Source organism: Anolis carolinensis, chromosome 1, assembly GCF_035594765.1.
Source record: "Anolis carolinensis isolate JA03-04 chromosome 1, rAnoCar3.1.pri, whole genome shotgun sequence".
NCBI classification, from domain to species: domain Eukaryota; kingdom Metazoa; phylum Chordata; class Lepidosauria; order Squamata; family Dactyloidae; genus Anolis; species Anolis carolinensis.
Window position 1 is genome coordinate 238,128,690 of NC_085841.1, and position 27,552 is coordinate 238,156,241.

Genomic DNA, 27,552 nt, shown 5'->3' on the forward strand with positions numbered 1-27,552 from the left:
TTTGCTATCTATGTGAATGTTGTCATCCGCTCTGAGTCTCCTAGAGGAGAAGGGCGGGAATATAAATAAAGTGTATTGTGATTATTAAAGTGGATAGTGGTGTGATGATGTCCTTTGTCCTCCAGGTGTTTTGGACTCCGACTCCCAGAAGCCCTCCGCTGTCTTGGCTTGTGAGCGAGCAGGGGTTTCGGGAGCTGAAGTCCAAAACACACGCCTGGAAGGAAGAAAGGAGTCCCATTCACAAGCCGGCCTCCTCCTCCTCCTCCTCTTCCTCCTCCCCCTCCCCTTCGGAGGCACGTGCCCCCCGCGGAAGAGCGCGATCCGCCTGTCTGCCGCCCGCGGTTGCAGCGAGCCCCCGCCTCTTTCCGCCTCGCTTCCATCGGCGCTCCATCTTCCCGGGTTCGAGGCTGGGATGGCGCGGGGCTGAAGCCGGACCGGCCGCTCCGCCATGGCCAAGCAGTACGACGTGCTCTTCCGCCTCCTGCTCATCGGCGACTCCGGCGTGGGCAAGACCTGCCTCCTCTGCCGCTTCACCGACAACGAGTTCCACCCCTCGCACATCTCCACCATCGGTAAGACACAATCCGTACCTCCCAGGGGTCTGTAACACTGAGAGAGAGAGCCACCAGGGAGTTGAGGGATGGACAGGCACACTGCGTCTTTGGCGCGGGTTCAGCGCGGATGGAGAGAAAAAAATAAGGGGGAGGATAGGGTTGAAAGAACACACCCAAACTGGTCGAGAGCGGGAAATGCCTCCCCGCCGTCCAGTTACCTGCTCAGGGGTGGTTTATTTTACCACCGCCTTCCTATCCCAGCTGCCCTGATGATGCCACCTCACCTCAGAGGTGAACCTTTTGTAAATAGTGACGTCAGCGTCCTCCACAATGTTATAGGAACCTGAGTGGGATGGACTGGAGAGCCCAGAATAGAGCTGCCTTCTGGAATCACCATTAGTGCCCTAGGGTGGCATGGGGAAACATTGGCTCTATGGGTGTTTTGGGCTTCAACTCCCACCATTCCTGGCCTCAGGCCCCTTCCTTTTCCCCCTCAGCCGCTTAGGCGGCTGAGGGGGAAAAGGAAGGGGCCTGAGGCCAGGAATGGTGGGAGTTGAAGCCCAAAACACCCATAGAGCCAATGTTTCCCCATACCCATCCTAGAGCATCCTAAAAGTCTGCCACTTCCCACATGCTTGAGCATAGCCTGCTCCTAGGCATCCTAACCCGTCCGTATTTGCCTGCTATTGTATGAGCCCAGTCTATTTTTAGACCCAGGAGTCACTTGTGGGAGCAGGCTCCATCCGCGAAGAACATAACATGCCAAGCATCCTTCAGAGATAGGCAGGACCTCTCTGGTTCGGTCCAAATAGCAGCTTGTTTTCTTGGTTCCCCCCCCCCCCCCCACAAAGCGGCCAAGGCTCAGTCAAAATTGTCTTCGGTTACCATTGGCGGTGACATGCCTCAGCTAAAAGCCAGAGGGATCTTAGAAACACAGAGAATGGAGTTTCATGTCAAAGGCTTTCATGGCCAGAATCGCTGAAGGCACCCTTCCACGCAGCCCTATATCCCAGAATAATCAAGGCTGAAAATCCCACCTTATTTTTAAATCTTAAATGAATCTATTGCACTTTATCTATTTAAAATTTGTAACTCATAATGTGCACCTTGCTTATCCGCTATTGCAACCTCATTATTTTTAATTCGATGTTTTAATACCGTGTTGTGTTTTTTCAGCTGCTGTGTATGTATTATTACTGGTTTTTATTATTGTTCTTTGATGTTTCATATTTTATTTTATCATTGTTTTGTATCCGATTTTGCTGTGAGCCGCCCTGAGTCCCCTTCGGGGGAGATGGAGGCGGGATATAAATAAACATTATTATTATTGACACAACAACGTTGTATGACACAGCAAACAAGATAGACATGCTGGATTTCGTTTCACAAAACCACAAGTCGAACACTTCCCAAGTGTCTAGGACTGTGTGATGTATTTTCGGATGATGCGTGCAGATCCCAGCAGGGTGGCCTTTTGCAGTTGGCAGATCGTAATTTTGTCAATGTCTATTGTTTCCAAATGCCGGCTGAGATCTTTTGGCACGGCACCCAGTGTGCCCATCACCACCGGGACCACCTGCACTGGTTTCTGCCAGAGTCTTTGGAGTTCAATCTTGAGGTCCTGGTAGCGGCTGAGTTTTTCCTGTTGTTTTTCGTCAATGCAACTGTCACCTGGGATGGCAACATCAATGATCCAAACCTTTTTCTTTTCCACCACTGTGATGTCTGGTGTGTTGTGTTCCAGAACTTTGTCAGTCTGGATTCGGAAGTCCCACAGTATCTTTGCGTGTTCATTTTCCACGATCTTTGCTGGTTTGTGATCCCACCAGTTCTTGGCTGCTGGGAGGTGGTACTTGAGGCATAAGTTCCAATGGATCATTTGGGCCACACAGTTGTGCCTCTGTTTGTAGTCTGTCTGTGCAATTTTCTTACAGCAGCTGAGGATATGATCAATGGTTTCGTCAGCTTCCTTGCACAGTCTGCATTTTGGGTCATCAGCTGATTTTTCGATCTTGGCCTTAATTGCCTTTATTCTGATGGCTTGCTCCTGGGCTGCAAGGATCAGGCCTTCTGTCTCCTTCTTCAGGGTCCCATTCGTGAGCCAGAGCCAGGTCTTCTCCTTATCAGCTTTTCCTTCAATTTTGTCAAGGAACTTTCCATGCAGTGTTTTGTTGTGCCAGCTGTCAGCTCTAGTTTGTAGTGCAGTTTTCTTGTACTGGTTTTTTGTCTGCTGTGCTTTGAGGAGTTTCTGATTTTTGACTTCAATCAAAGCAGGTTCTTCGCTTTGCTTTACATAATCTGCCAGGGCATGTTCTTCTTCTTTGACTGCTTGTTTTACTTGTAAGAGTCCTCTGCCCCCTGATCTTCTAGGCAGATAGAGCCGGTCAACATCACTGCGAGGGTGCAGTGAATGATGAATGGTCATGAGTTTTCTTGTTTCAGGTGCCACCTTGACGTGGTGGGGGGGCTTAACTGCTCCAATGATGACTGAGGGCAGTGCTGGTGGTAGTGTAACTACCGGCAGGTCCAACCAAGCCAGAGAGGCCTCAGCTGAGGAGCAGAACTAAGAGCACCTAACCCATTAGCATTATGGAGAATCAAACTCAAACGAAGTCTATACTGGCTCGGTCGTCGCCCAGGATAAAAAGGACCACGCTGGATGCTGCTGATTCTGGACATCCATCGACAAGTGGGCTACGGAATCATCAAAACCCAAAAGAACAGTCACAGAAGCGGCAGAAATATACAATGCCAGAAAACCGCACAATTATGAAATGCTACTACAAATCTGAACCTCAAAGGCGTGGCTACCAAAAAAGGATGCATCAACTGTGGAAACAAGAGTACCCTGACTCACAGATAACAGAACCCCGACTGGCTGACTGTGATGACTCATGGGCCATGTAGTCCCGTTCCTGGCACTGTTGTGACAGATGAAGAGGAAAACTTAGGTTTCCCACCGTTTCAGCCTGAATTGGAGCTTTTCCAGCCAGAATTGGAGCCCTTGCACCTGCAGGAGGTTTGCCTTCCAGAAGTCTGCCAAACAAGCCTTGAGCCGAAATCTCCCCCATTTTCTCGCTGTGATTATTATAAACAACAGAAAGGCGCTCAAGAGGCGTCTCGCAGGAGCGCTAGAATTGCTGCCAGGCATTCAGCTGATTAAGCCTGCTTCCCATGGGAAACTCATGCATCTGGACACAGAGAATGGCTTTCGGTTCTGGTTCCCCAGAGAATTGTTCTTTGGCGGGAAAACGAGACCCTATTTAGGTGTTTTGCCCACGTAGGAATCTTGCGGAGTCAATTCGTCAGCTTCGGGAGTAGGTTGTGTGTGGACTACGCTACTCCCGCGTCCAAGCCCTTTGTTCCCGTTTCCAGCCTTGCCTTGCTTCCCAGGACCTTGTCTTGCTCCACGGACCTTGCCTTGCTTCCCGGACCTCGCCACGAATTTACCACGGATCCTGTTCTTGCTCCTCGTTTCTTGTTGCCTTGAATTAAGCCTAGTGTTCCAAGAATCAAGTTTACTTCCTAGCCTTGCTTAAGTTTCATGGACTAAAGGACCTTGTCATCTCCCCTCACTTTGCTTGGCAAAGTGAGTGTTTCGGTTACTGGATTACAACCTTGGACCTTAATATTTCATATTGGACATTGTTTCTTTGGACTAATTTTGACCTTTCCTGAAAGGTCTACTTCTGGACTATTTTCTACACTTGTTTTTATTAACTTTATATACTCCTACAATAAAGATATTAGATAGATTCTGGCCTCTGTGTATGATTATTGGTGCTCTGCAGCCTGGGTCCTGACACTGACCAACGAAGATTCATAATCAGAAACAAAGTGTTCAGTGAAGTTGAACTCGAAGAAATCCAGAAAATTTGCAAAGTAAATTACCATCAGACCACAGCACAGACAGCAGCAGAGACTCCAGCAATGCTTGGAATGGTGGAACAGATTGAACCAGAAGAAAGTGTGGAGCTTTTGCAAGAATTTGATGAACCAGCACTTGAAACATCTGCTGAACCACCAGGAACCTTGACAGCAAGACAACAAGAGCTCAAGGATAAGATCATGGCTCATGCTGCAGCAAATGCAATAAGACAGCGGCTCCCAACTCTAAAAACAGTGCCCAAGAGACACCTGGCGCCTCTCATGAAAGATGTGAATGCAGTACTCTCCACTGTCCAAATAACATCAATTGAACAAACAAACCAGTATGCCTACAGTGCAGCAGTGATAGTAACAGAAGAGCTTGGGCTCCTACAACCAAGGCAGCCCCAAAGAAAATCGACTGGAAAACCAAAGTGGAAGGTCAGGCTAGAGTTGAAAATCAAAAAGCTTAGATCAGATGCAAGTAACCTGAAAAATATGAAAGAGAAGAAACTGAAGAACGACAAAATCAAGCAATACCTGATCCGAAAGTACTGGCTGAACACCAGAAAAATTGAAGAAGCTTTGGAAATTGTGAAAGAACAAATTACAGCAACAGCCAGAAAAATTGAAAGGTATGAAGCCAGAATCATCCAGTACAGACAAAATCAACTGTTTCAATCAGACCAAAGACGGTTCTACCAGAGTCTGAACCAAACAACAGACACAGTAACCATAAAGCCAGAGAAAACTGCAACAACGAAGTTCTGGAAAGAACTTTGGGAAAATAATAAAAACTACAACAAAAACGCTGGGTGGATAAAGGAGTTTGAAGGAAAATTCTCACAGAACAAAATGGAACAGATGGAAATAACAACTGAAATGATCAGCAAACGAGTGCAAAAAGTCAAGAACTGGACATCGCCTGGTAGTGATCAACTTCATGGATTTTGGCTCAAACATCTGATTAGTTTACATGGAAAAATGGCCCAACAATTCAATGAGATGCTACAGAAAGGAAGTATCAGTGAATGGCTAACAACTGGAAGAACATACCTGATACAAAAGGATCCAGCAAAAGGAGCAGCACCAGGAAACTACTGGCCAATAACGTGTCTGCCCACTATGTTTAAACTACTGACTGGCATCATAGCTGACAGAATTCAAGACTATCTTGAAGAAAAAAACATCTTGCCATATGAACAGAAAGGCAACAAACGGAAAAGCAGGGGCACAAAAGACCAGTTATTGATTGACAAAATGATTCTGGAGAACTGTAAGAGCCGAAAAGCTAATCTTCACATGACGTGGATTGACTACAAAAAGGCCTTTGACTCACTCCCACACACCTGGATCATCAAGTGCCTGGACGCCATCGGGATTTGTAAAAACGTTGGCACCTTCATTGAAAACATGATGGAGCACTGGAAAACTGAACTGTTTGTTGGAAATGAAAGCTATGGACTTGTCAACATCAGAAGAGGAATTTTCCAGGGAGATTCATTGTCCCCTCTGCTTTTCATTATTGCCATGATCCCTCTGTCAACAATCTTACAAAAAACAAATCTAGGCTACCAAACATCTAAGAATTCTCACAAAATTTCACATTTGATGTACATGGATGACCTGAAGCTATATGGGAAAACGCAAACTGAAATCCAGTCTCTGACCAACACTGTCCGAATTTTTAGCACTGATATCAACATGGAGTTTGGTTTGGACAAATGTTCGACAGTGGCATTGAAGAAGGGAAAAATCATTGAAAGTGAGGGCATAAATATGCCCAATGACCAAACAATAAAGTGTCACCAGCCAGAAGCCTATAAATATCTGGGCATATTACAGCTGGACAACATCAAGCATGAACATGTGAAAACTGTGGTCAGCAAAGAATACACACAAAGGGTCAGAAAAATTCTTAAAAGCAAGCTCAATGGAGGCAACACCATCAAGGCCATAAACACCTGGGCCATACCTGCCATAAGATATACTGCTGGCATCATAAACTGGACACAGGCGGAACTGGACAATTTGGACAGAAAAACAAGAAAACATTATTATTATTATTATTATTATTATTATTATTATTATTTGAGTGTGGACTCATATCATTTATCTATTTATTTACGGTATTTATATCCCGCCTTTCTCTACCCCGAGGGGGACTCGAGGCAGCTTACAAACGGGACCGGTGCAGTGCCTTGGGCATAAAACACAGACATGAATAAAATTTTATTTATTTATTTATTTATTTATTTAATACATTTATATCCCGCCCTTCTCACCCCGAAGGGGACTCAAAGCGGCTTACAAATTAAATTTACATACAATATTATATTATTAGCATAGCACAATGCTGGCAATAAATTGCCATATTGTACTATATACTTTGAACCCAGTTCAAGGCAGAAATGGTGGGATTTTCTGCCTTGATATTCTGGGATGTAGGGCTGCGTGGAAGGGCTGCGTGAGTTTTCCGGACTGTATGGCCATGTTCCGGAAGCATTCTCTCCTGACGTTTCACCCACATCTGTGGCAGGCATCCTCGGAGGTTGTGAGGTATATTGGAAACTAGGCAAGGGAGGTTTATATATCTGTAGAAGGTCCAGGGTGGGAGAAAGAACTCTTGTCTGTCAGAAGCAAGAGTGAATGTTGCAATTAATCACCTTGATTTGCATTAAAAAGCCTTGCAGCTTCAGGATCTGACTGCTTACTGCCTGGGGAAATCCTTTGTTGGGAGGTGCTAGCGGACTGGAATTCCCCTGTTTTCAGAGTGTTGTTCTTTATATTGTTGAAGGCTTTCATGGCCAGAATCACTGGGTTGCTGTGAGTCTTTCAGGCTGTATGGCCATGTTCCAGAAGCTTTCTCTCCTGACATTTCGCTCACATCTGTAGCAGGCATCCTCAGAGGTTGTGAGGTAAGCTTCTGGAACATGGCCATACAGCCCGAAAGACGAATAGCACCCACTGATGTTCTTTATTTATCTTTATTTATTAAAATCAGGAAATAAATAAAGAACAACACTCTGAAAACAAGGTAACCAGACATGAAACCATCAGGACCAGCTAACACTTCCCAACAAAGGATTCTCCCAGGCAGGAAGAAGCCAGACCCTGAAGCTGCAAGTCCATTAAATACTAATTAAGGTGATTAATTACAACATTCACACTTGCCTCCAACAGACAAGAGTTCTTTCTCTCACCCTGGACCTTCCACAGATATATAAACTTCCCTTTGTTTGGTTTCCCATATGCCTCACAACCTCTGAGGATGCCTGCCATAGATGTGGGAAAAACTTCAGGAGCGAATGCTTCTGGAACATGGTCATATAGCCCGGAAAACTCACAGCAATTCAGTCAAAATTGTGACACATCAGTCTTAAGTTACTCTTGTTGTGAGCTGCTCTTTGGGAAGAGGGGGCTGGATAGAAATAAAGATTTTTATTATTATTATTATTATTATTATTATTATTATTATTATTATTATTATTATTATTCCAGAAACCATTGGCAGTAACATGTCTCAGCTAAAGACCAGAGGGATATTGTACCACCTTAGAAACGAAGAAAATGTAGTTGGTAGCATAAGCTTTCACAGATTGAGTGTACATCCTCAGATATTTTTCAGAATATGAGCGGAGATTCGTGTTGAGCAACTGCAGCTATGCCTTACATTTCAGGGATAGGAAACTCAGCTTCCTGGTCAGAGTTTCCAAGCCATTTCTTTTTCATCATTGAGCCTGCCGAAATTCTGCTGCAGATTGCGGAGCCTGAGTGTACTGTATATATTGTGTGAAAGGGAGCATTCCTAGAAGCGTCGTGATAAATGTGGACATAACTGTGTTTCTGTGCCTGCCTTTGATTCTAGGGCTCATCACAGTAGTCCGTTGTTTCAGGTTTTCTGGCTTGAAAAGGATTTCACTTGGACTCATTATGGTAGCTGAACGCTGACACTGTGGGTTGCATCTTTACTATATTTGCACTTTAATAACATAACTTCCACTGTTTTCTTTTCCGTACTCTTAAATCCCTCAGTGCTGACAGAACCATTTGTATTTCCCTTGTTTTCCCGTCTTCTTTGTCACAATTTGTTTTCATTTTTGTAAATGTCAGACTATAGTAGTGTTATTATAACATGATGTCAGAGTGTTATTACACAATTGCCATGTTTAAAAAAATAAATAAAGATAAAATATTAATCATAATAAAAAATATCACTGTGGCATGTAGTATTTCAGAAAAGCCGAGGAAAAATACAATATGACCCTATGCATATCTGACACCATGGATAATAGCAAATCCAATATTTTTATTATATTTGGGTCTGAAGCATACCACTGGGGAGGACCTGGGGAGGCACACAAACACTTCTGAGGAGGATTTTTTTTAAGTGAGGGTAAGTGAAACCATGGATACTGAGTCTGCAGATATTTGTTTATTTATTTGCCATATTTATATGTTGCCCTTCTCACCCCAAAGGGGACTCATGCTGTATTTGGGTCATGGTATATTTGGATACATGCAATGAAAGTATCAGAGTGGTGGTTTCTAAGAGTTAACAGGTCAGGATTGCACTATTGCACTATACCAGCATTTGTCTTTAGAGAAAAAAACTAGAAACATTGAAAAGCAGTTTCAAGAGTATAGACTTGAGCATAGAAAACAAATCAGGAAACACATTATCTTGAGAAGTCATGCCCTTCCAGACCAGGCACCCAAAGTAATTGGAGCCTTCTCTGCTGGAGATTTCCTTGGGATTCCCAAAGGATATAACAACTAGACCACAACCACATTGCATCCACTATAAATCATTCTTTCAATGAAGTGGAGTGGGACATTTTCATACAAACTGGCTAGTGAATCGTAACAGGCAAGTAGATCATTAAGAGATTGTTTCCAGCAGGACAAATCATATAGAGTCATTTCAAATGGCTCTACATCACACCAGCAGAGCCATGACATAATGTAATCAGGCTAATGTAAAAGCAGGATTAATCAAACAGTATAACAGCATTGTGTGATAGATGTGTCTGAGCCCTTCCACACAGCCATATAAACCAGAATATCAAGGTAGAAAATCACACAATATCTGCTTTGAACTGGAATATCTGAGCCCACACTGCCATATATCCCAGTTCAAACAGATAATGTGGGATTTTATTTAGGCGTGGGGAAGGGGCCTCTGTCCGTGGTAGACAAAATGTTGAAAATTAACTTTGATCGTTTTCCTTTTGGAAATCGACCATGGCAAAAAACGACTGATTACTAGAGAATGGCAAACCTACCGCTACAAAGTCATTTGTTACAATGAAACTTCCAATTGGTTTTCTTCCAATAGAAACTGATGCTTAAAGGGACATCCTTTTTTTTTTTTTTTTGCACTTGTACACCCTACATTATAATAGACCTTGGTAGTAGAGGCAGAGTAAGTTGAGTGTAGCACATAGTTCAGCCTGGAAATAATCGGGGGGGGGGGGGGGTAATCTGATCCAAAGATCACCAGTGTCTATTATGCCTTGAGGAATGACTCTAGGGTTTGTTTGTTTTTTCAAGCTGTGTTTCTGGTTTATGATTCCCCTAACTGTTCCCATGTCACTTAGAGACAAAATTATCAAAATGTGTGGTGGACCTCCCTGTACATTTAATGAACAGGAAGTGTGATGGGGATTCATTTTTGAAACCCCATCTTCTTCTACTAGCTCAGTTTTTCTCTATTACTTCAGAAGACAGAAATTTAGAGGGCAAACACATAAACCATATTTATTTATTTATTTATTTATTTATTTACAGCATTTATATTCTGCCCTTCTCACCCCGAAGGGGACTCAGGGCGGATCACATTACACATATAGGCAAACATTCAATGCCTTTTAACATAGGACAAAGACAAACAACATAGCACCGAGCGGGCCTCGAACTTATGACCTCCTGGTCAGTGATTCATTGCAGTTAATTGCACTGGTTTGCTCTCCTGTCTGCGCCACAGCCCCGGGCCATATCTGTAGTTTCACTTACCAATTCCCAGAGAAAAGACTTACTCTAGGATGTGCTAGGTTAGTGATCCTCGACATGGGGTCCTCAGATATTTTTGGCCTACAACTCCCAGAAATCCCAGAAAGTTAGGATTTCTGGGAGTTGAAGGCCAAAAACCTCTGGGGACCCCAGATTTAGAACCACTGTGCTAGGTTTTCCAGTGCAATTTCATGGTATGCTTCCACCAGAAGTTACTATGGAATTGTGCTGGAGGATTTAGCACATTCCTAGGGAGGGTTCCTAAAGAGGATCTATCCTGAGTGTAATGAAGAACTAACAGGGATGACATGTGTCCTGCATAATCTCGGTTCAGTACACAGAATGCCGATCATTGTCATGGCAGCAAAACAGAAGGGAACAACTGCAGTTTGGATTGCAGTCTTGTTTACTTTATTATTTATTTATTTGCTGTATTTATATACCACTTTTCTCACCCCCAGGGGGGACTCAAAGTGGTTTCCAACATTATAATGGCAAAATTAAATGCCTAACATACATATAAAACGAAAACATAAAATCTAAACGAAAACATATAACTATTCATTGAAATCAGTAAGACCATTAAACATACAATATAAACAACATTTAGATATGAAAACATAGAATTAAGACACCTAATATAATAATTAAAATCACATGATCTAAATTCGTAGACCGGGGCAATTCCAATTGTCAGTTGCACATATTCCATATTTATTTCTTGTACTTCCCACTCTCTTCTCTGGGAATAAGTCTCATTGAACTCAGTGGGAGAAGCTAGCTATGAGGTTGTACTGCTTGGCTTGAATTCTAATGGTAATTCCAGTTAGAGCAGTGGTTCCCAACCTTTGGTCCTCCCATTGAGTCCCAGAAAGCCCATCCAACTTACCACTGTTAGGAATTGTGGGAGCTGAAGTCCAAAACACGCGGAGGATCAAAGGTTGGGAACCACTGAGTTAGAGTAAACCTACTGAATAATTGTAATCTTACATAATTGTTGACTCACCATTCAACAGTGGTGTTAGTCGCTTTACTGCAATTGAGTATGCTAAGAGCATAGAAATGAAATGGTTCACTTTAGTAAGAATCACCCTTAGCCTTTAATCGTGAAAAATGAAACACCGTGGATCTCTTTGTAGCATCTCTAGTGCTGTTATTGGTTCTGAATGGCTACTTGAAAAGATTAGTAACAACTCAGAATACTCTTTATTTATCATATTTATATCTGTTCTTTAAGCTAATCAGAGAGACACTGACTGGCCCAATGTTACTCAGGATGCAACTAAACTGTAGAATTAATGCAGTTTGACACCACTTTGACTACCAAAGTCTCAAGAACAAATCCTTAAAACTGTGTATCAGAGAGGAAGTCAGATGCATCCTCAATGAACTTAATAGCTGAGTGGGAATTTGTATCTGGGTCTGCCCAGTTTTAGCTGAATACTCTAACCCAGAGCTTTCCAAATGTTTAATGCTAGTGACACACTTTTAAAACATGCATCATTTTGCAACACAGTAATTCAGTTTTACTACCAAACTGGCAGCTAGAAGAGATACAGAGATATACATAAATTGTAACAACGAAATGTATGGGGTACAACTTATCTTATGAAAACTTTTCATTTATATATTTAAAAATAGATTCTTTGTAATATAATTTTCATTTCCAAGATTTTTGTCATTTCTTGTTATGTTTATGCAACACACTTACACACTGCCAACACACTCGTGTATTACAACATACAGTTTAGAAAGCTCTGTGCTAACCACTACAGCACACTGGATATTTAGCATTGTGGACATGCACCGGTTAGTTACTCATAGAGCTGAAATAAGTAACCCTTTTCTTAAGTTTGAGATTACTTTGATCAAAAACATTTTGGTTCTGCATTCTAACTGTGGTGGCATGATGGCATGACACTCAAACATGGGGCCATTTGCAAAGTAAATTGAGGTCCACATAAAACTGAGCTAAGTCTTCACACATCTGTCTACAGAGCTTTCCTCTATCTAGGTTTCCCCACCTCTGCTGAAAAATTATGAACACAGTTGGTGAGGGAGAGAAAGAATCTCTTCAAAGAAAACCTAGTTGAGTTCATCTGTGTGAATGAAGCAAATGGGCTAAAAAGAGAATTCAAAAGACCAGGAGCCAAACACAGTGCTTTTTGAGTAATATGAATCATTCTTAAACCTAGATCTGCTGTGTGTGTGTGTGGGGGGGGAGGTTTGGGGGGGGCGGGGCAGGGAGAAGACTTGAAAAGATCACAGTTCTGGTTAAGCCTGCAGTACATGCTGCTCACTAAAAATGTAATGTGGTTCCTAGGGACTTTGCAGTACATTTGTGATCATGCTCTATTTACATATCTCTCAAGATGTGAAAAAAAACCCAAAACACCAAGATATACAAGACAATACAAAGTCTGGTTCCTTGCAACTAATTCCTGTTGAAATCAGGAATTGATTACATTCTATTTGAATATCTTGTTTTGTTGTTATAAGTTCTTGCTTTGTTTATTGGTTTTAGTTTGGTTGTTTATTGGTTATTGTTCATTTTAAGCATTGAATGTTTGTCATTTTTCTCTTGGAAACTACCCTGAGTCCCCTCAGAGCGGGTTAGAAATAAAATATCATCATCATCATCATCATCATCATCATCATCATCATCAAGACTGGGATCATAGAATCATTGAATCATAGAATCATAGAATCGTAGAGTTGGAAGATACCCCATGGGCCATCCAGTCCAACCCCCTGCCAAGAAGCAGGAAATCGCATTTAAAGTACCCCCGACATATGGCCATCCAGCCTCTGCTTAAAAGCCTCCAAAGAAGGAGCCTCCACCACAGTCCGGGGAAGAGAGTTTCACTGCTGAACAGCTCTCACAGTGAGGAAGTTCTTCCTGATGTTCAGGTGGAATCTCCTTTCCTGTAGTTTGAAGCCATTGTTCCGTGTCCTAGTCTGCAGGGCAGCAGAAAACAAGGTTGCTCCCTCCTCCCTATGACTTCCCTCCCCTCACATATTTGTACATGGCTATCATGTCACCTCTCAGCCTTCTCTTCTGCAGGCTAAACATGCCCAGTTCTTTAAGCCTCTCCTCATAGGGCTTGTTCTCCAGACCCTTGATGTTCATTGTTTGTTTCTACCAGTGTCTACTTTGAATATCAAAAGAAAATGGACCAGGAATTGGAATTTACTCATGCTCTCTCTTTCTTCATGCTTATGAGTTTCAAAGTTTAAGATGAGATGTTCTAAGTGTGGAAAGACATATTCAACACATAGATCTACTTTTCCTGGACATAACCCAGAAGTCCAGGGAGAGGAATCATGGCTTTCTAGAGAACATCAGAGCAAGTCCTAAGGTATTGTATTTAAGATTGGAACCTCTGGTGGTACCAGTCTCTGTTGAGTATGAAACTGATGGAAGAAAAGTGCATAAATCCTACAGTTCAAAGAGAACTTTCATTATAGTAGTGCCAGTCTTTTGCTAGAGATGAAAAATTATTGCCTTTGCAGGATAAATGGTTTATTAAAAGGGGAGGGCAGATAATGCCCACACTTCATTTTCACCTTCACGTCTTTAATTTTGGGAAGTGTGGTCCAGGGGCTTTAAAGATGTCCTAAGAGGCTTGGGGGCACACTGTCACAACCCCTGCTCGAGCAGATTCCAAATATGTAATCTGGTTGTTGTTGGGTTTTTTAAAACTTCCCACAATTAGAAGCAAGCATTACTATTTAGCTCCATACAGACAACATGTCCCATGTTGCAGAATTCCTTTAACTTGAAATGGTTGCTCAACATTTCCACGAAGTTGCTCTGATTCTGGTAATGACTTGTCTGGTTTAAGGACTTCATCACATTGAGGTCCAATTTGCTGGTGATAACGGGAGTGGATTTGCGTGGCAAATCCGGCAGGCAGCAGGACAAACAGCCACCCCACATCACCCCCTTACCCATCCCATTGGGGGGGCGGGACCGTCGCCACCCAACTTTCCCCTTCGCTCGCCCCATTCTTTCCTATGTTCTCTGGGCAGTGTTCTACAACGCTTCCGGGACTCTGGAAGCACTCCGCCCTGCCGGAAGTAGCCCTATATCATCTCATTGGCTCCGTCAGGCTCCGTCCTCCCAGCGTCCTGTAAGCATCCAAGGGCACTAACATTCTCTAATGTGATTAGGTCCTAAGTCTGTTCTGTGAGTTTCCAATAGGGAATTCGGATTTACTAGCATGGGATAACGGGTGGATGTTGTTAACACAGCTGGAGGGTGTCAGGTTGGGGAAAGCTACTGTGGATGACTTTACTTGCATTACAGAGTAGTCTTTGCTAGCAATAATTTCTGAGTCAAAATCAATGAGAGTGGAAGGGCATCCACCACTATATCATTGATGGACCTGCAACAATGCAAACCTTCGTGCTACAGTTTGTGCTGATGTTTACTTTTTTTCTTACCTGGAAGTTACTTCTTTATAGATTAAAAATACTATCTCTGAAATAGCTTCTTTCATTGGGCTGAGTAGGCAGAAAATAATACCCTGGGCTCAGTTCCCAGATGAGAGATTAGCGAGGTGACAGAGGAATGAAGTTACAGGTGTGCTGCCTTTTAAGAAAAGCTTGTTGTTCAAGTGTGACCTCCTGCTTGGCTCTGTTAGAGCTTAAAAGACACTCAGGTTGGCTGCAACCAGTTTTCACCAGGTAGCAGGATGTATGAAGAGCTGCATAATGGGATCTCTTCCTGCTTGCACTTCCAATTCCTTGAGGCATGGATCATTTCCAAAACATCCCCCGGGCTCCCACACAGTTGGTGACGCAGACCCACCATCCTCATTTGCGTCAAGGTAATGAGGTTCTTTCTGTCGTGACCTCAGAATGTGGGGAAAATGCCTTACATACAGGGTGCAAAAGAAATTGTCCCTGGCATGAATTGTATGCATTATGTGAGTCACCAGCAAAAGAACTGTACAATTGCTTAGGTACAAGGAGAAAATTTGTTTCTTCTTGCATCGAGAGGCTTATCTTGAAGAATGCAGAAACAGGGAACATTATCTTTTTGGAATATGACTTTCAGAATCCTCCTGGAAGAAAGTAAGAATTCTTTTGCTCTGTTAACCAGACACCCAATGAAGTCTGCTCGTTGTCTTAAATGCCTGCTGAGTTCTTCTGGGAAGCTTATAAGCAAAGGATGATGATAACTATGACAGACAGAGAGATATCATTCTTTTTTATGTTAACTGCAGATTAATTGTTTCTTTAATGTTTTGGTTTGTGACCATTATGGTTAATGCACACAGGAAATTGCCTGATATTAAGTCAAATGTCCTTCCATTTAGCTCAGTGTTTTCTGTATCAGGAGTGGAAATAAATGCAGCCCTCCTCATCATATTAGATTGCAAGTCCCAGCATTCCTAGCTAAAATAACCCATGGTGAATAATTCTGAGAATTCAGGCTAACAACATTTGGGAGGCTCCATGAGTCCTCATGAACAACAAGTTAAATATGAGTCAACAATGTGATGCGGCGACAAAAAAACCCCAATGGGATTTTGGCCTGCATAAATAGGAATCTAGCGTCTAGATCCAGGGAAGTCATGCTACCCCTCTATTTTGCCTTGGTCAGACCACACCTGGAATACTGCGTCCAATTCTGGACACCACAATTGAAAGGAGATGTTGACAAGCTGGAAGTTGTCCAGAGGACGGCAACTAAAATGATCAAGGGTCTGGAGAACAAGCCCTATGAGGAGCGGATTAAAGAGCTGGGCATATTTAGCCTGCAGAAGAGAAGGCTTAGAGGAGACATGATGAGGGCCAATGAATAAATATGTGAAGGGAAGTCACTGGGAGGAGGGAGCAAGCTTGTTTTTTGCTGCCCTGGAGACTAGGACACGGAACAATGGCTTCAAACTACAGAAAAGGAGATACTACCTGAACATTAGGAAGAACTTCCTCACTGTGAGAGCTGTTCAGAGTGTGGTGGAAGCTCCTTCTTTGGAGGATTTTAAGCAGAGGCTGGGTGGCCATTTTTTGAGGATGCTTTGAATGTGATTTTCCTACTTCTTGGCAGGGGGTTGGACTGGATGGCCTGTGATGTCTCTTCCAACTCTATGATTCTATGAGTTCTGTTCTGATCAGGGTTTCCAGAGATTCAAGTAGAGGTGCCTCAAGCTCTATCTGGATATATTAGAGCATATTAAACATGCTCCTGCCCTGGGGTATAAAACTTCAGTATATTATGAGTGCCTTTTGTGGTTTGACCATTGTAGTTCTTCAAGTGCCCTATAAGTTCTATATACTAGCCATATCTTAAGAAGCTTTTCTGTTAAAGTGGCTCATGGCTCATCTGGGGGGTAGGAAACTGACTATTCAAGTGTATGGACCAAAACTTCAAGAGCCCAGACAAAATGGCTAATGGAAAAGTTTTGTCGGAACTGCAATGTAAAACAGTTAGAAGTCAAAAATCACCCAATTCCAAAAGAAAAGATGAAGAGAAAAGAGAAGAGTTGTCCAGGCCACAGGTAGATGTTGTTTTACTTCTGCATTTCTCACTGCTAAGATGTTTCTCAGGTGATACATTTTGTGTGAGCCATATTTGTATATTATGGGAGGTCATAGAATCATAGAATAGTAGAGTTGGAAGAGACCTCATGGGCCATCCAGTCCAATCCCCCGCTAAGAAGCAGGAAAGGTCCTTTCAAAAATGCAACTTTCACAATAGATCCCTGTCTCTTTGGCAGAGCAAGCAAGCAGCTGCAATAGGAAGGAACTTGGAAGAAACATTCTCCATTTTCACTTTAGTTTTGTTTTTTCTCTAATTTTCTTCCGAAAGAGTTTGGGAGCCAGGATGTGAAATCAAGCTTTCCTGACCATATGCTCAGCTGTAGACATAGTATGGAACTTTTCGAGGTACACATATGCCTCATTTAATAAACCAAATGTGTTCCTGGATATTACTTCTTTAACAGACGCTTTAGTATCAAAGGTAGGAATAACGTGGATGGAATAGGAATTGGAACACACACACACACACACACACACACAAAGCAGTTGAATATGCTCCAGAAAACCTTTTTATTCAATATGTACTTTTAAAGCAGTATGTACATGTCAAATGAAATAATCCTGTCAAGTAAACCATGTAAAAGTAAACACAAACATTTAGGACTTTCTAGAGACAACTCAAAGGTTTCTTCCAAAATGTATCTCGGGGTGATATTTTCTTTTACCAGCTTGGCATACTGTAGTATGTTAAATTTCATTTCCTCAATTAAATTTTAAGTTGAGGAAAAATATGATTCAGTACAAATGGTTGAGCATTCTGTTTCACTAAAGGATTAAAAGCAGTACAACACCTCAGACAACTATGGGTACATCTATGTATATGTGCATCTGCATGCAGTTATGCATTTGTGATGTGGACATTTTCATAGAAAAATGACATCATAAATATTCCCCCAACTTCTCTAGTTCTGTGTGTTGTTGGTAAGAAATACTTCAGTAGGGAACAGACAGATTGTACTACATTGATCTACATTTAGGTTGTGTATGAAAGTGAGTCAGTGCAAATGTTGCTTGCATATTAACATAGTATGTGAATGGTGTGCGCAAATAGCTCAAATGGGTATCTGAGCAATGGCATGAAGGGAAACTAGATATCAAGAAGATCTCATGCGCACATGTGTGTACATAGTTCCCTGTAGGTCTCCATGTATATATTATAATCAATAGAGAACATAATTACATACATTATAATTTGTTGTTTAGTGCTAAGTAACCTCTGTCAGTGTAATTTCTTTTCTCTGTTTTTAGGGGTTGATTTTAAAATGAAGACTATTGAAGTAGACGGAATTAAAGTCCGAATACAGATCTGGTAAGTGATCTAGGTATTTTGACACAAATCCTCGGAAAGGAGGCTGAACATATTTGGGAAAGCAGATAAGAGTTCTTTGCGGTGGAATAAGTATGTGAACCTGGCTAAATCACACATTCTTTGCATTTTGTCTACAGGATGGGAAACAGTAACTTGATTTACATATGATTTGTAAAGTTAATCCACATATAAAATCTAAAGTATCCTGCAGATCCAGTATTTTGTTTTGTTGTTGTTGTTGGCTTTTTGAACAACAGCATCCAAAATCTCCCAGACAGTATATCAACTGGGAGTTATTTCCAGAAAAAAAAAACTATTTCCAATTTCTGGAGTGATGTAAGCTTTTCATAGTAGTTATTTTTCTAAATGTGGGTATGAGTACCCATGTTTAGTGCTCTCCTGCGCCATTTCTAGAACATTAAAACAATCCTCCCTTATGTAACAGAAATGGGAGCATCTTTGAATTAAGTTTTGCCATCTGGTTTTAAACAGGGGTTGTATATATTCCAACACTGATGGAGGAGGATATGCAGATCTGAAAATCTGTCAGTCTCCTTTTGGTTCTCATAATCCCACTGTGTTCGTCACCATCTTAGTACTTTACTGTGGTGCATGGCCTTTTCTCTCTTCCTACATGGAGATTTGTGACTATTTTCCCCTAACAGTATTATTTTTCTATGCATCTACCCATCTATTCTTAATATATTTTCCCATTTGATCAATGGCCATCCATGCATTTTTCAGATTTATGTTTTGATACCACATTTTCCAAATGTTTGATTTTGTGAACATTTTCTACACTAAGATGTATCGTAAGCCTTTTAATTATGCAGATTTTCAAGGCAAAGTTGTACTTTATCTCACTGCTAATCTCAGAACCCATGTTCATGCCATGCATGGTTAGCAAGGCACCAGTTTTGCTTTTAATTAGTCTCTTGAGGTATCCTACTATCTTTCCAAGAGATGGAAAATAATTATTAGGGTTTGGGTTTCTCTACAAAAACATCATTTTTTCTGATTACTGCTTAGAAATAGTTTCTTAGCAGTAGGTTTAAATCTGTCCAGCAGGTGGCATGCAAATAATATTCATTTCCAAAGCTAAGTCATAAATGTTCTTGGGTGCATCTGCAGGGAAATCACCTTGCGACAGTGTTAGTCATAGAGTCAAAGAATCAGAGTTGGAAAAGACCACAAGGGCCATACAGGGAACCAATGCATTTTTAAACAGTAATGATGACCATTTGTGAGTCAAAGAGCAAGTCCGTCATGAAATAGACTGTAAAAACAAGAACGTATTTGTGCTTTATGATTACATCATTGCCGCTTATTGCAAATCAGTCTAAGTACTTTTGGATTCGGTGGTCTCCTGACATCCAACCAATCCTAGAGTTATTGTTGCGAAAAGTGGGTCACAAAACTGGTGCAGGCTTGGTGCAACTGATTCAGAATATGATTGGTTCCTCTGGCCAAGATCTTGCACTAGAACTGAGTTCTGTCTGTATGGTTCCATATCCCCCCCCCCTCCCCGAGTTACCAGTAGCTGTCAAGGCTCAGAAAGGGCTGCTAATAGTGTTTACCAGTGGATAGAGGAGGAAGTGGGAAGCCAATTAAGATCGTAGACCTAGCTTGCTGGGACTGTGGAGTGGGGAGTGATATGAGGGATCTTCCCATGGATAGAGTGCGCTCTCCTTTTCATTTTCCCAGCTGCCCACAACAGCCATATCTTCATGGTCTCAATTGCCTCCCCCCCCCCCAATGGCCCATTTCTGTTTCTCATTGGTAAGAAGAAGCAGTCCCTTTTGAGATATAATAGCTGCCAGACAAGATTTTGATACTAGGGCAAGTGTAAGGGGCACATTTCAGAGACTAGGATGTGTTGAAGATCTGTGAACACATGGAAATATGTGTTCATTGTAATGATTTGTTTTTCTGTTCCAGGGACACTGCTGGTCAGGAGCGATATCAGACCATCACCAAACAGTACTACAGACGAGCACAGGTAAAATTGTTTTTTCGTACATGTCAAAAAAATTGGAGAGGGAGATATTTCCTATAAAGAACACATTGCTAAACTGTCAGTGGTGCCCTGCCCCTTTATCTTTTGTTGCCAGAAAAGGTTATGCTGGAATCCAGGGACTGGGTCTAGAATTTTCCCATGAAGACCTTAAATGTCTTTTTTGAGATACAGAACATTGGCTCTAATGGCCATCCTTTGCAGACTCCTGTGATGGAATAGCTTGCAGCCAATTTTTAGGGGCAGCTAGGAAGTTCTTCAGTAGAGTAAGGCTATCCTAACTTTGGAGATTAAAAAACTTTTGATAACTATTTCACAACAAGTTAAAACAGTTAAAAACCCAGAATCTCCCAGCCAGCTTGGCCAGCATCTTTGTCATGGTTTAGTAAAGAGGTACTACAACATAACAAAGCCTACCTGTGCCTGCCCAGCTAGTCCCAGGTGGTCTAACAACAATTCAGGTCTTGATTTTCTCACATGTTTCTAAAGTGATCAGCATGCTGATTTAGGGGACCATCCATAGACAGATTTGTATGGTGAAAACCTTTCTTTTACAGGTGAGGGTGCAGAGAGATGTTTTGCCACAATGCAGCTGACTATATGCCAGTTTGATTTATGGCTTGTTTGCTGCCTGTCTTTAGATGCCCTGAGCTATCAGGATCATGGCTTTGAAAGAAATACTAAACCCTCTTTGCTTTCCCTACTGTGATGCTGTTTCTGGCCTTTTGAATGCTTAGGTGGGGATATGGCAGTGGCACCTATCCCCTTGAGGTGGCACTGAAACTTTTCCCTTTTTTGCAAAATGGCCCTTGATGTATACAAGAATGTGTTCAATATGCTTTTCCGACTTTTGGGACCTATAATCCTCATCCGCCCCAACCAACATGGTCTCATAGGTCTCTAAATCAAATCTGGAGTGACGGTTATTTTAAAGGACAACCAACATGTCATCAACTAGTGGAGTGGCATCTTGATATCTTGGTAAGCTCACAAACAAAGGTCAGTTTCAGTGTGCTAAGGCAAGGGTGGATATCATGCAGCCTTACAAATGATGTTAAATTCCTCATCACTAGTTATAGCTGCTGGAAGTTGCAGTCCAGTTAAGCTAAGGTGAGATTTAAGACAGGTTTGTCACCTGTATCTCATTCTATGACATGGATAGATGACATAGAATTCTTCTCCTGTCATGTCTACAACAAGCAACTTGCCTTCCTCTTGCTTCATTGTTTTCTTGGCCTCTCCTTAGGGAATATTCTTGGTGTACGACATTAGCAGTGAGCGCTCCTACCAGCACATAATGAAATGGGCCAGTGATGTGGATGAGGTAAGTAGAAGGGGTCCCTTTGCTTTCTGCTCATGCCTGATGTGGTCAGGATGTCTGGAAAAAGATTATGTTGTGGCAAAATAAATGCATTTCAGCTGCTCAAAGGTATGTATCTCAGCATCAGAAGCCTTGGTTGCATGAATGTGTGTGCTTGCTCATACACACATTTGCACATACAGAAGTTATACATGCGATTCGGTGCTTGGTAGCTCTGGATGTAAGATTAAAACAAACAGCATTATTCCATTAGCTGGGCAGACTCCAAAAGGGGGCCTAGACAGGGAAGGATAGTTCATTTTACAAGGGGGGGGGGGGTGAAGGAGGAAAACAATTCCCCCCCCACACACACACACTTCCAATGTCATAAATGAGGGTTGTTTCGATGACGGCAACATGGGTGGGGAGAATAACAGAAGCTTGGGGGGAAATGGTTTTACTTCTTAACCCCCTGTCCCCCCCTATAAAATGGATTATCCTTCTCTGTTTAGCGCTCCCTTTTGGCCTCCGCCCAGATGATGGAATAGTACCAAACAAACTAAGGAATCCCAAGGACAGCTCAATTATCTTTGAGATCCAATTGTATTCCTTTGGAGTGTCTCTCTGCTTCTAATAAAAAGGACCTTTCTGTGGTTATACTTTCTCACACTTTTATGATATACTGTACAAACTAAAAGATTATTCAGTGAGAAAGCAGAATATCTAATAAATCTGTCTGCTGATATGTCATGGTAATAAGTGCCCTCATGTTGTGGTTGTACTCTTGGACATACCCACAATAATTTTCCAGGATATTAACATGATAGGGTATAGATATTTACTTTGAGATTTCTTCAATACTTACTCACAGCAGTTAGAGTCCCCCGGTGATGCAATGGGTCAAATCCCTGTCTGGGCACGACGACTGGCTGAAAGTTCAACTGTTCGAATCCGGGGAGCAGTGTGAGCTCCCATCTGTCAGGTCTAGCTCCCAATGCGTAGACATGAAAGAAGCCTCTCACAGGATGGTAAAACATCAAAACATCTGGGCGTCCCAGGGCAACATCTTTGCAGACAGCCAATTCTCTCACACCAGAAGCTACTTGCAGTTTCTCAAGTTGCTCCTGACACACACAAAAATCACATTGCTATAATCTGTGGCTATGCACTGAACATGAAAGAAGTTGGGCTAAAGGAGATGATATGAACCTCTGGTGACTTGTGTGATCCAAGTTGCACGTCTCTCACTTCCCCAAGATCTGATAGTTTTCAGTGGCTTTGGCCTCTTTCTGTCTATAGTACCTTCATTTCCTTAAGGCTTGTGTTGCTTCTAATAGCTGCATAGGATCAAGAATATATTGGAAAGTTACTTTCTTCCAATGATAGGTCTGCAGCAGTAGGAGAAAATGATCTGTGGAAATTCTCCAGTGCAGTTGGCCATATGGTCATCACAAATTTGAGTAATACCTTATGGGCCTCCTTTTATGCAGCTGCCAAAATGTGTGAGTTGGGGTATGCTGATGTTTCTTCCCTACTCTGCAGTATGCTCCAGAAGGTGTCCAGAAGATCCTCATTGGGAATAAAGCAGATGAGGAAGAGAAGAGGCAAGTAGGGAGAGAGCAAGGCCTCCAGGTAAATCTATATATATAAAAGAGTGATGGCATCACGGTAATTCACAAAACAACAAAAGTACAGGCCCCCCAACCTCAAAATTTGACAACACAACCCATCATCCACGCCTCAAGGTTGATACAACAAAAAGAAAAGAAAAATAAAGTCCTAATTAGAGGGAGAGCAATAATTTTTTTATCCAATTGCTGCCAGTTTAGAGGGCTAATCTCTGCCCACTTGGTTGCCTAGCAACCAAGGGACAGCCAGGGTTCAGTTAGGGGACAGGCAGATTTAGGCCTCACTTAGGCTTCTTCCACAGATTATCAGATTTGCACTGGATTATATGGCAGTGTAGACTCAAGGCCCTTCAACACAGCTATATAACCCATTTATAATCTTATATTATCTGCTTTGCACTGGATTATCTTGACTCCACACTGCCATATAATCCACTTCAGTGTGCATTTTATACAGCTGTGAAGAAGGGGCCTCAGATAATCCAGTTCTGAGCAGATAATATAAGATTATCAATATACAGTAGAGTCTCACTTATCCAACGTAAACAGGCCAGCAGGATAAGTGAATATGTTGGATAATAAGAAGGGATTCAGGAAAAGCCAATTAAACATCAAATTAGGTAATCGTTATACAAATTAAGCACCAAAACATATTATACAACAAATTTGACAGAAAAAGTAGTTCCATGCACAGTAATGCTATGTAGTATTTACAGTAGAGTCTCACTTATCCAACACTCGATTATCCAACGTTCTGGATTATCCAACGCATTTTTGTAGTCAATGCTTTCAATATATCGTGATATTTTGGTGCTAAATTCATAAATACAGTAATTACTATATAACATTACTGTGTACTGAACTACTTTTTCTGTCAAATTTGTTGTCTAACATGATGTTTTGGTGCTTAATTTGTAAAATCATAACTTAATTTGATGTTTAATAGGGTTATCCTTAATTCCTCATTATCCAACATATTCGCTTATCCAACGTTCTGCCGGCCCGTTTATGTTGGATAAGTGAGACTCTACTGTACTGTATTTACAAATTTACCACTAAAATATCACAATGAATTTAAAACACTGACTACAAAAACATTGATTATGAAAAGGCAGGCTGCGTTGGATAATCCAGAACATTGTATAAGCGAATGTTGGATAAGTGAGATTGTACTTTAATATGAAATAATTACTGGGATAGAATAATGCAGAACAATATAATCTCTAAAACCAGGACAGGAAATAAACAGGGGAATTCCAGACAGGAAACAATCAGGGCCAGCTAACACCTCCCAACCAAGTATTCCCATCATCAAAGTCTGGCAAATCCTCTGTTTTCTCAGGGCCACAGACAGTAGAAGCACATAATATATCGCAAACAACACCACTCTGAAAACAAGGGAATTCCAGACAGGAAACAATCAGAGCCAGCTAACACCTCCCAACAAAAAATTCACTCAGGGAGGAAACAGCCAGGCTTTAAAGCTGCAAGGCCATTACATCCTAATCATTTTTCCTAATTGCAGCATTCATACTTGCCTCCAACAAACAAAAAAACCCAATCAGAAATATTGTATATTCACAACCTTTAGGAAATAATATCCCCTGATGGCGCAGCGTGTTAAAGCGCTGAGCTGCTGAACTTCTGGACCGAAAAGCCACAGGTTTGAATTGGGGGAGCGGAGAGAGCCCCCACTGTTAGCCCCAGCTTCTGCCAACCCAGAAGTTCAAAAACATGCAAATGTGAGTGCATCAATAGGTACTGCTCCGGCGGGAAGGTAACGCCACTCCATGTAGTCAACCCACATGACCTTGGAGGAGTCTACGGACAACGCCGGCTCTTCGGCTTAGAAATGGAGATGAGCACCAACCCCCAGAGTCAGACACGACTGGACTTAATGTCTGGGGAAAACCTTTACCCTTGACCTTAACTACCACCAATTCCTCAAGACTTTATTTCCCATACCACCAGACTTCGCCACAGCAACGCGTGGCCGGGCACAGCTAGTGTCTTATATTGGTGCTAGTTGCCCTTTGCCAAGTCTAAACCCACACTACTAGCAAATGAGTTAATAAATTTGCTCAACTGTACTATCTCAGATTGCACAAGATTACATAGCTGCTCCATATCCAAAACAAAGCAAAAACCAACATCCCTTCCACAGAGAAAACCAGTATGCTAGGAACCGTTTCCCTGTGTGTGCGGATTTTGTTTTGCTTTGTTTTTAATGGAGGAGTGTTCAACCATTTGAGGTCACTATCACCCCTTGAAATTTGAAGTGGCATAGTTAGGAAATATGAAGCATAGACATAACCCAGACCCTATACAAAAAAGATCTGTTTTGTGATTTCATTGATGTTTTATAAAAGATAGAGAGATGAGTACTAGATCTGAATGTTAGTCAGCACTTAGCTAAACTATTTAGGAGACTCTGGCAGCTATATTCAAAAAAATGTTTATTTCTCATTCACTGATCTCAGCCTAGCAGCTTTCAAACCCAGCAGTAATGAAAAGCAAATTGTGGGATAAAGCATGACTCCAAGGCTACCTCCTTTGGAAGTTCTAGTCATAGCCAGCCCTACATAAGTTGCCTTCCTAAATGGATTGGTGGAGGGGAAAAAGAAAATGACTGTGGATTGGAAGGAAATAGAGCAACATCAACAAGACATTTGTGTGTAAACCAGTTAGGCCTTTTGTCTTGCAGCTAGCTAAGGAATACGGCATGGATTTTTATGAAACAAGTGCCTGCACCAACCAGAACATCAAGGAGGTAAGAACATCAAGGAGGCTGGGGGAACTTCTGAACATGTGGGTTTCCGGGTCACTAAACTGTCTTTGCAGAATACATCTAATTGGTGGGGGAAAGGAATGATTTTTCACTTGCAACATCCAGAAGTTGTCCCAACCTTGGGAATGAGAACTAATTGAAATACCGTATATGTTAATATAGCGAACAGTAAAAAAAAATTGAATTCATATGTTTCATTTATTGTAGACTTTAGTAGTGGTTTTGGGCCATTGGAAGTATTTCTATTGCATAAGACAGGGGATCCAGGCTTCACCGACACACAGCTTCCCTCTGTGCCATATCCCATTTCTGGTCCAGAGGATCTGCCCACCCTAAGAAGTAGTTTTTCAAGCATTACACTTGGCAGCAGATCAATGAAAATTGAGTTCCTTGCTTTGCATAAGTGGAGAGTGGCTTTCTGGCAGTGCAGAGCCACTATTGGAACAGTTATGTTGCTGGTATTTGGATGAGTGTGTAATTGGTACATAAATATAACGATTCAGCTACTAAATTCATTGGGAAATATTTAGGTGGATGTGTTATTCCAGCATTGAAATCATTTTGACTTAAAAACTGTGTTAACATCCGATTATATCTACCTGCTGTCTTTCTGCCAGCCAGCTAAGACCTTTTATTTGAGCAGGAATTTGGCTCTTAAATTATTGTCAGATGGATCTCTTAATGGGCAGGTCATGCTTTTATCTTTTTACTTCTTTAATGTGCTTTAAACTGTGGGTCTTAATAGAACTGTTTAATGTTTTTTAAGCTTTTGTATCAATTGGTTTTAATTGTGCTTTGTTTTTAATTCAGTGGGAATCACCTTGAGTCTTGTGCCAATAGAAAGGCATTAAACAAACACATTATACATTAAATACATATACATTAAATAAATAAACTAAATAAATTTGTAAAAAGTGAAAACCTTCATAACTAGCTGTAATTTAACCAGCTGATATTGGTTAGTGCTGATAGCCTATTGAAGATAATGTCCAGAATTTTGTTGGAGAGATACAAATTGCTAAAAAGCATAGTTATAGTCCTACTAAGTGAATGCCATCCCAAATTACCCCAGTCTCTACTTGCTCAGCAGCAGTCACTGCAATTAATAGGAAATCTGTACCCCTCCTGTAAGGAATTTTTTGCAACAGTCAGAAATAAGGGTCCTACTGCAATTGCTCCTCATGCCAGAAATCACTCACGGAAAGTCAGTCAGCTACTTCCCAATCAACAGGGGGACAGATGCAAATCAGTCACAGTGGCTGCTGCCCATTAGGTGGGAGTTGGGGCACTGTTATGGTTTCTATATATCCCCTAAACCAGGGGTTACATGGAGACTGTGAATACAAAATAATCATGAGTACATAACTCTAGGTTACAAATTTGCAATAGCGCAAGTACATTTTGGATACTAGTTTTTAAAGAAATAGTGCCTAAAATTATGCTCACAAACTCAAGTGTGTGTTTCTGATAGTCCAGAGTTGAAGGTTCCTTTTACAATTGACTATAAGTCCTTTTGCAAGTGGCTATA

At 41.7% G+C, this 27,552-nt stretch overlaps 1 protein-coding gene across 1 annotated transcript in view; it reads left to right on the plus strand.

Annotated features, from left to right (window-relative positions):
- The first annotated feature begins 221 nt into the window (after positions 1-221).
- Positions 222-27,552, plus strand: part of rab15 (RAB15, member RAS oncogene family) — a 31,247-nt gene continuing 3,916 nt past the window's right edge. The window contains exons 1-6 of the mRNA XM_008111622.3: positions 222-572; positions 18,234-18,294; positions 20,233-20,293; positions 21,555-21,632; positions 23,151-23,240; positions 25,941-26,006. Coding sequence (XP_008109829.1) covers positions 449-572; positions 18,234-18,294; positions 20,233-20,293; positions 21,555-21,632; positions 23,151-23,240; positions 25,941-26,006 — 480 coding nt within the window. The 5' untranslated portion in view covers positions 222-448. The remainder of the gene's footprint in view (positions 573-18,233; positions 18,295-20,232; positions 20,294-21,554; positions 21,633-23,150; positions 23,241-25,940; positions 26,007-27,552) is intronic.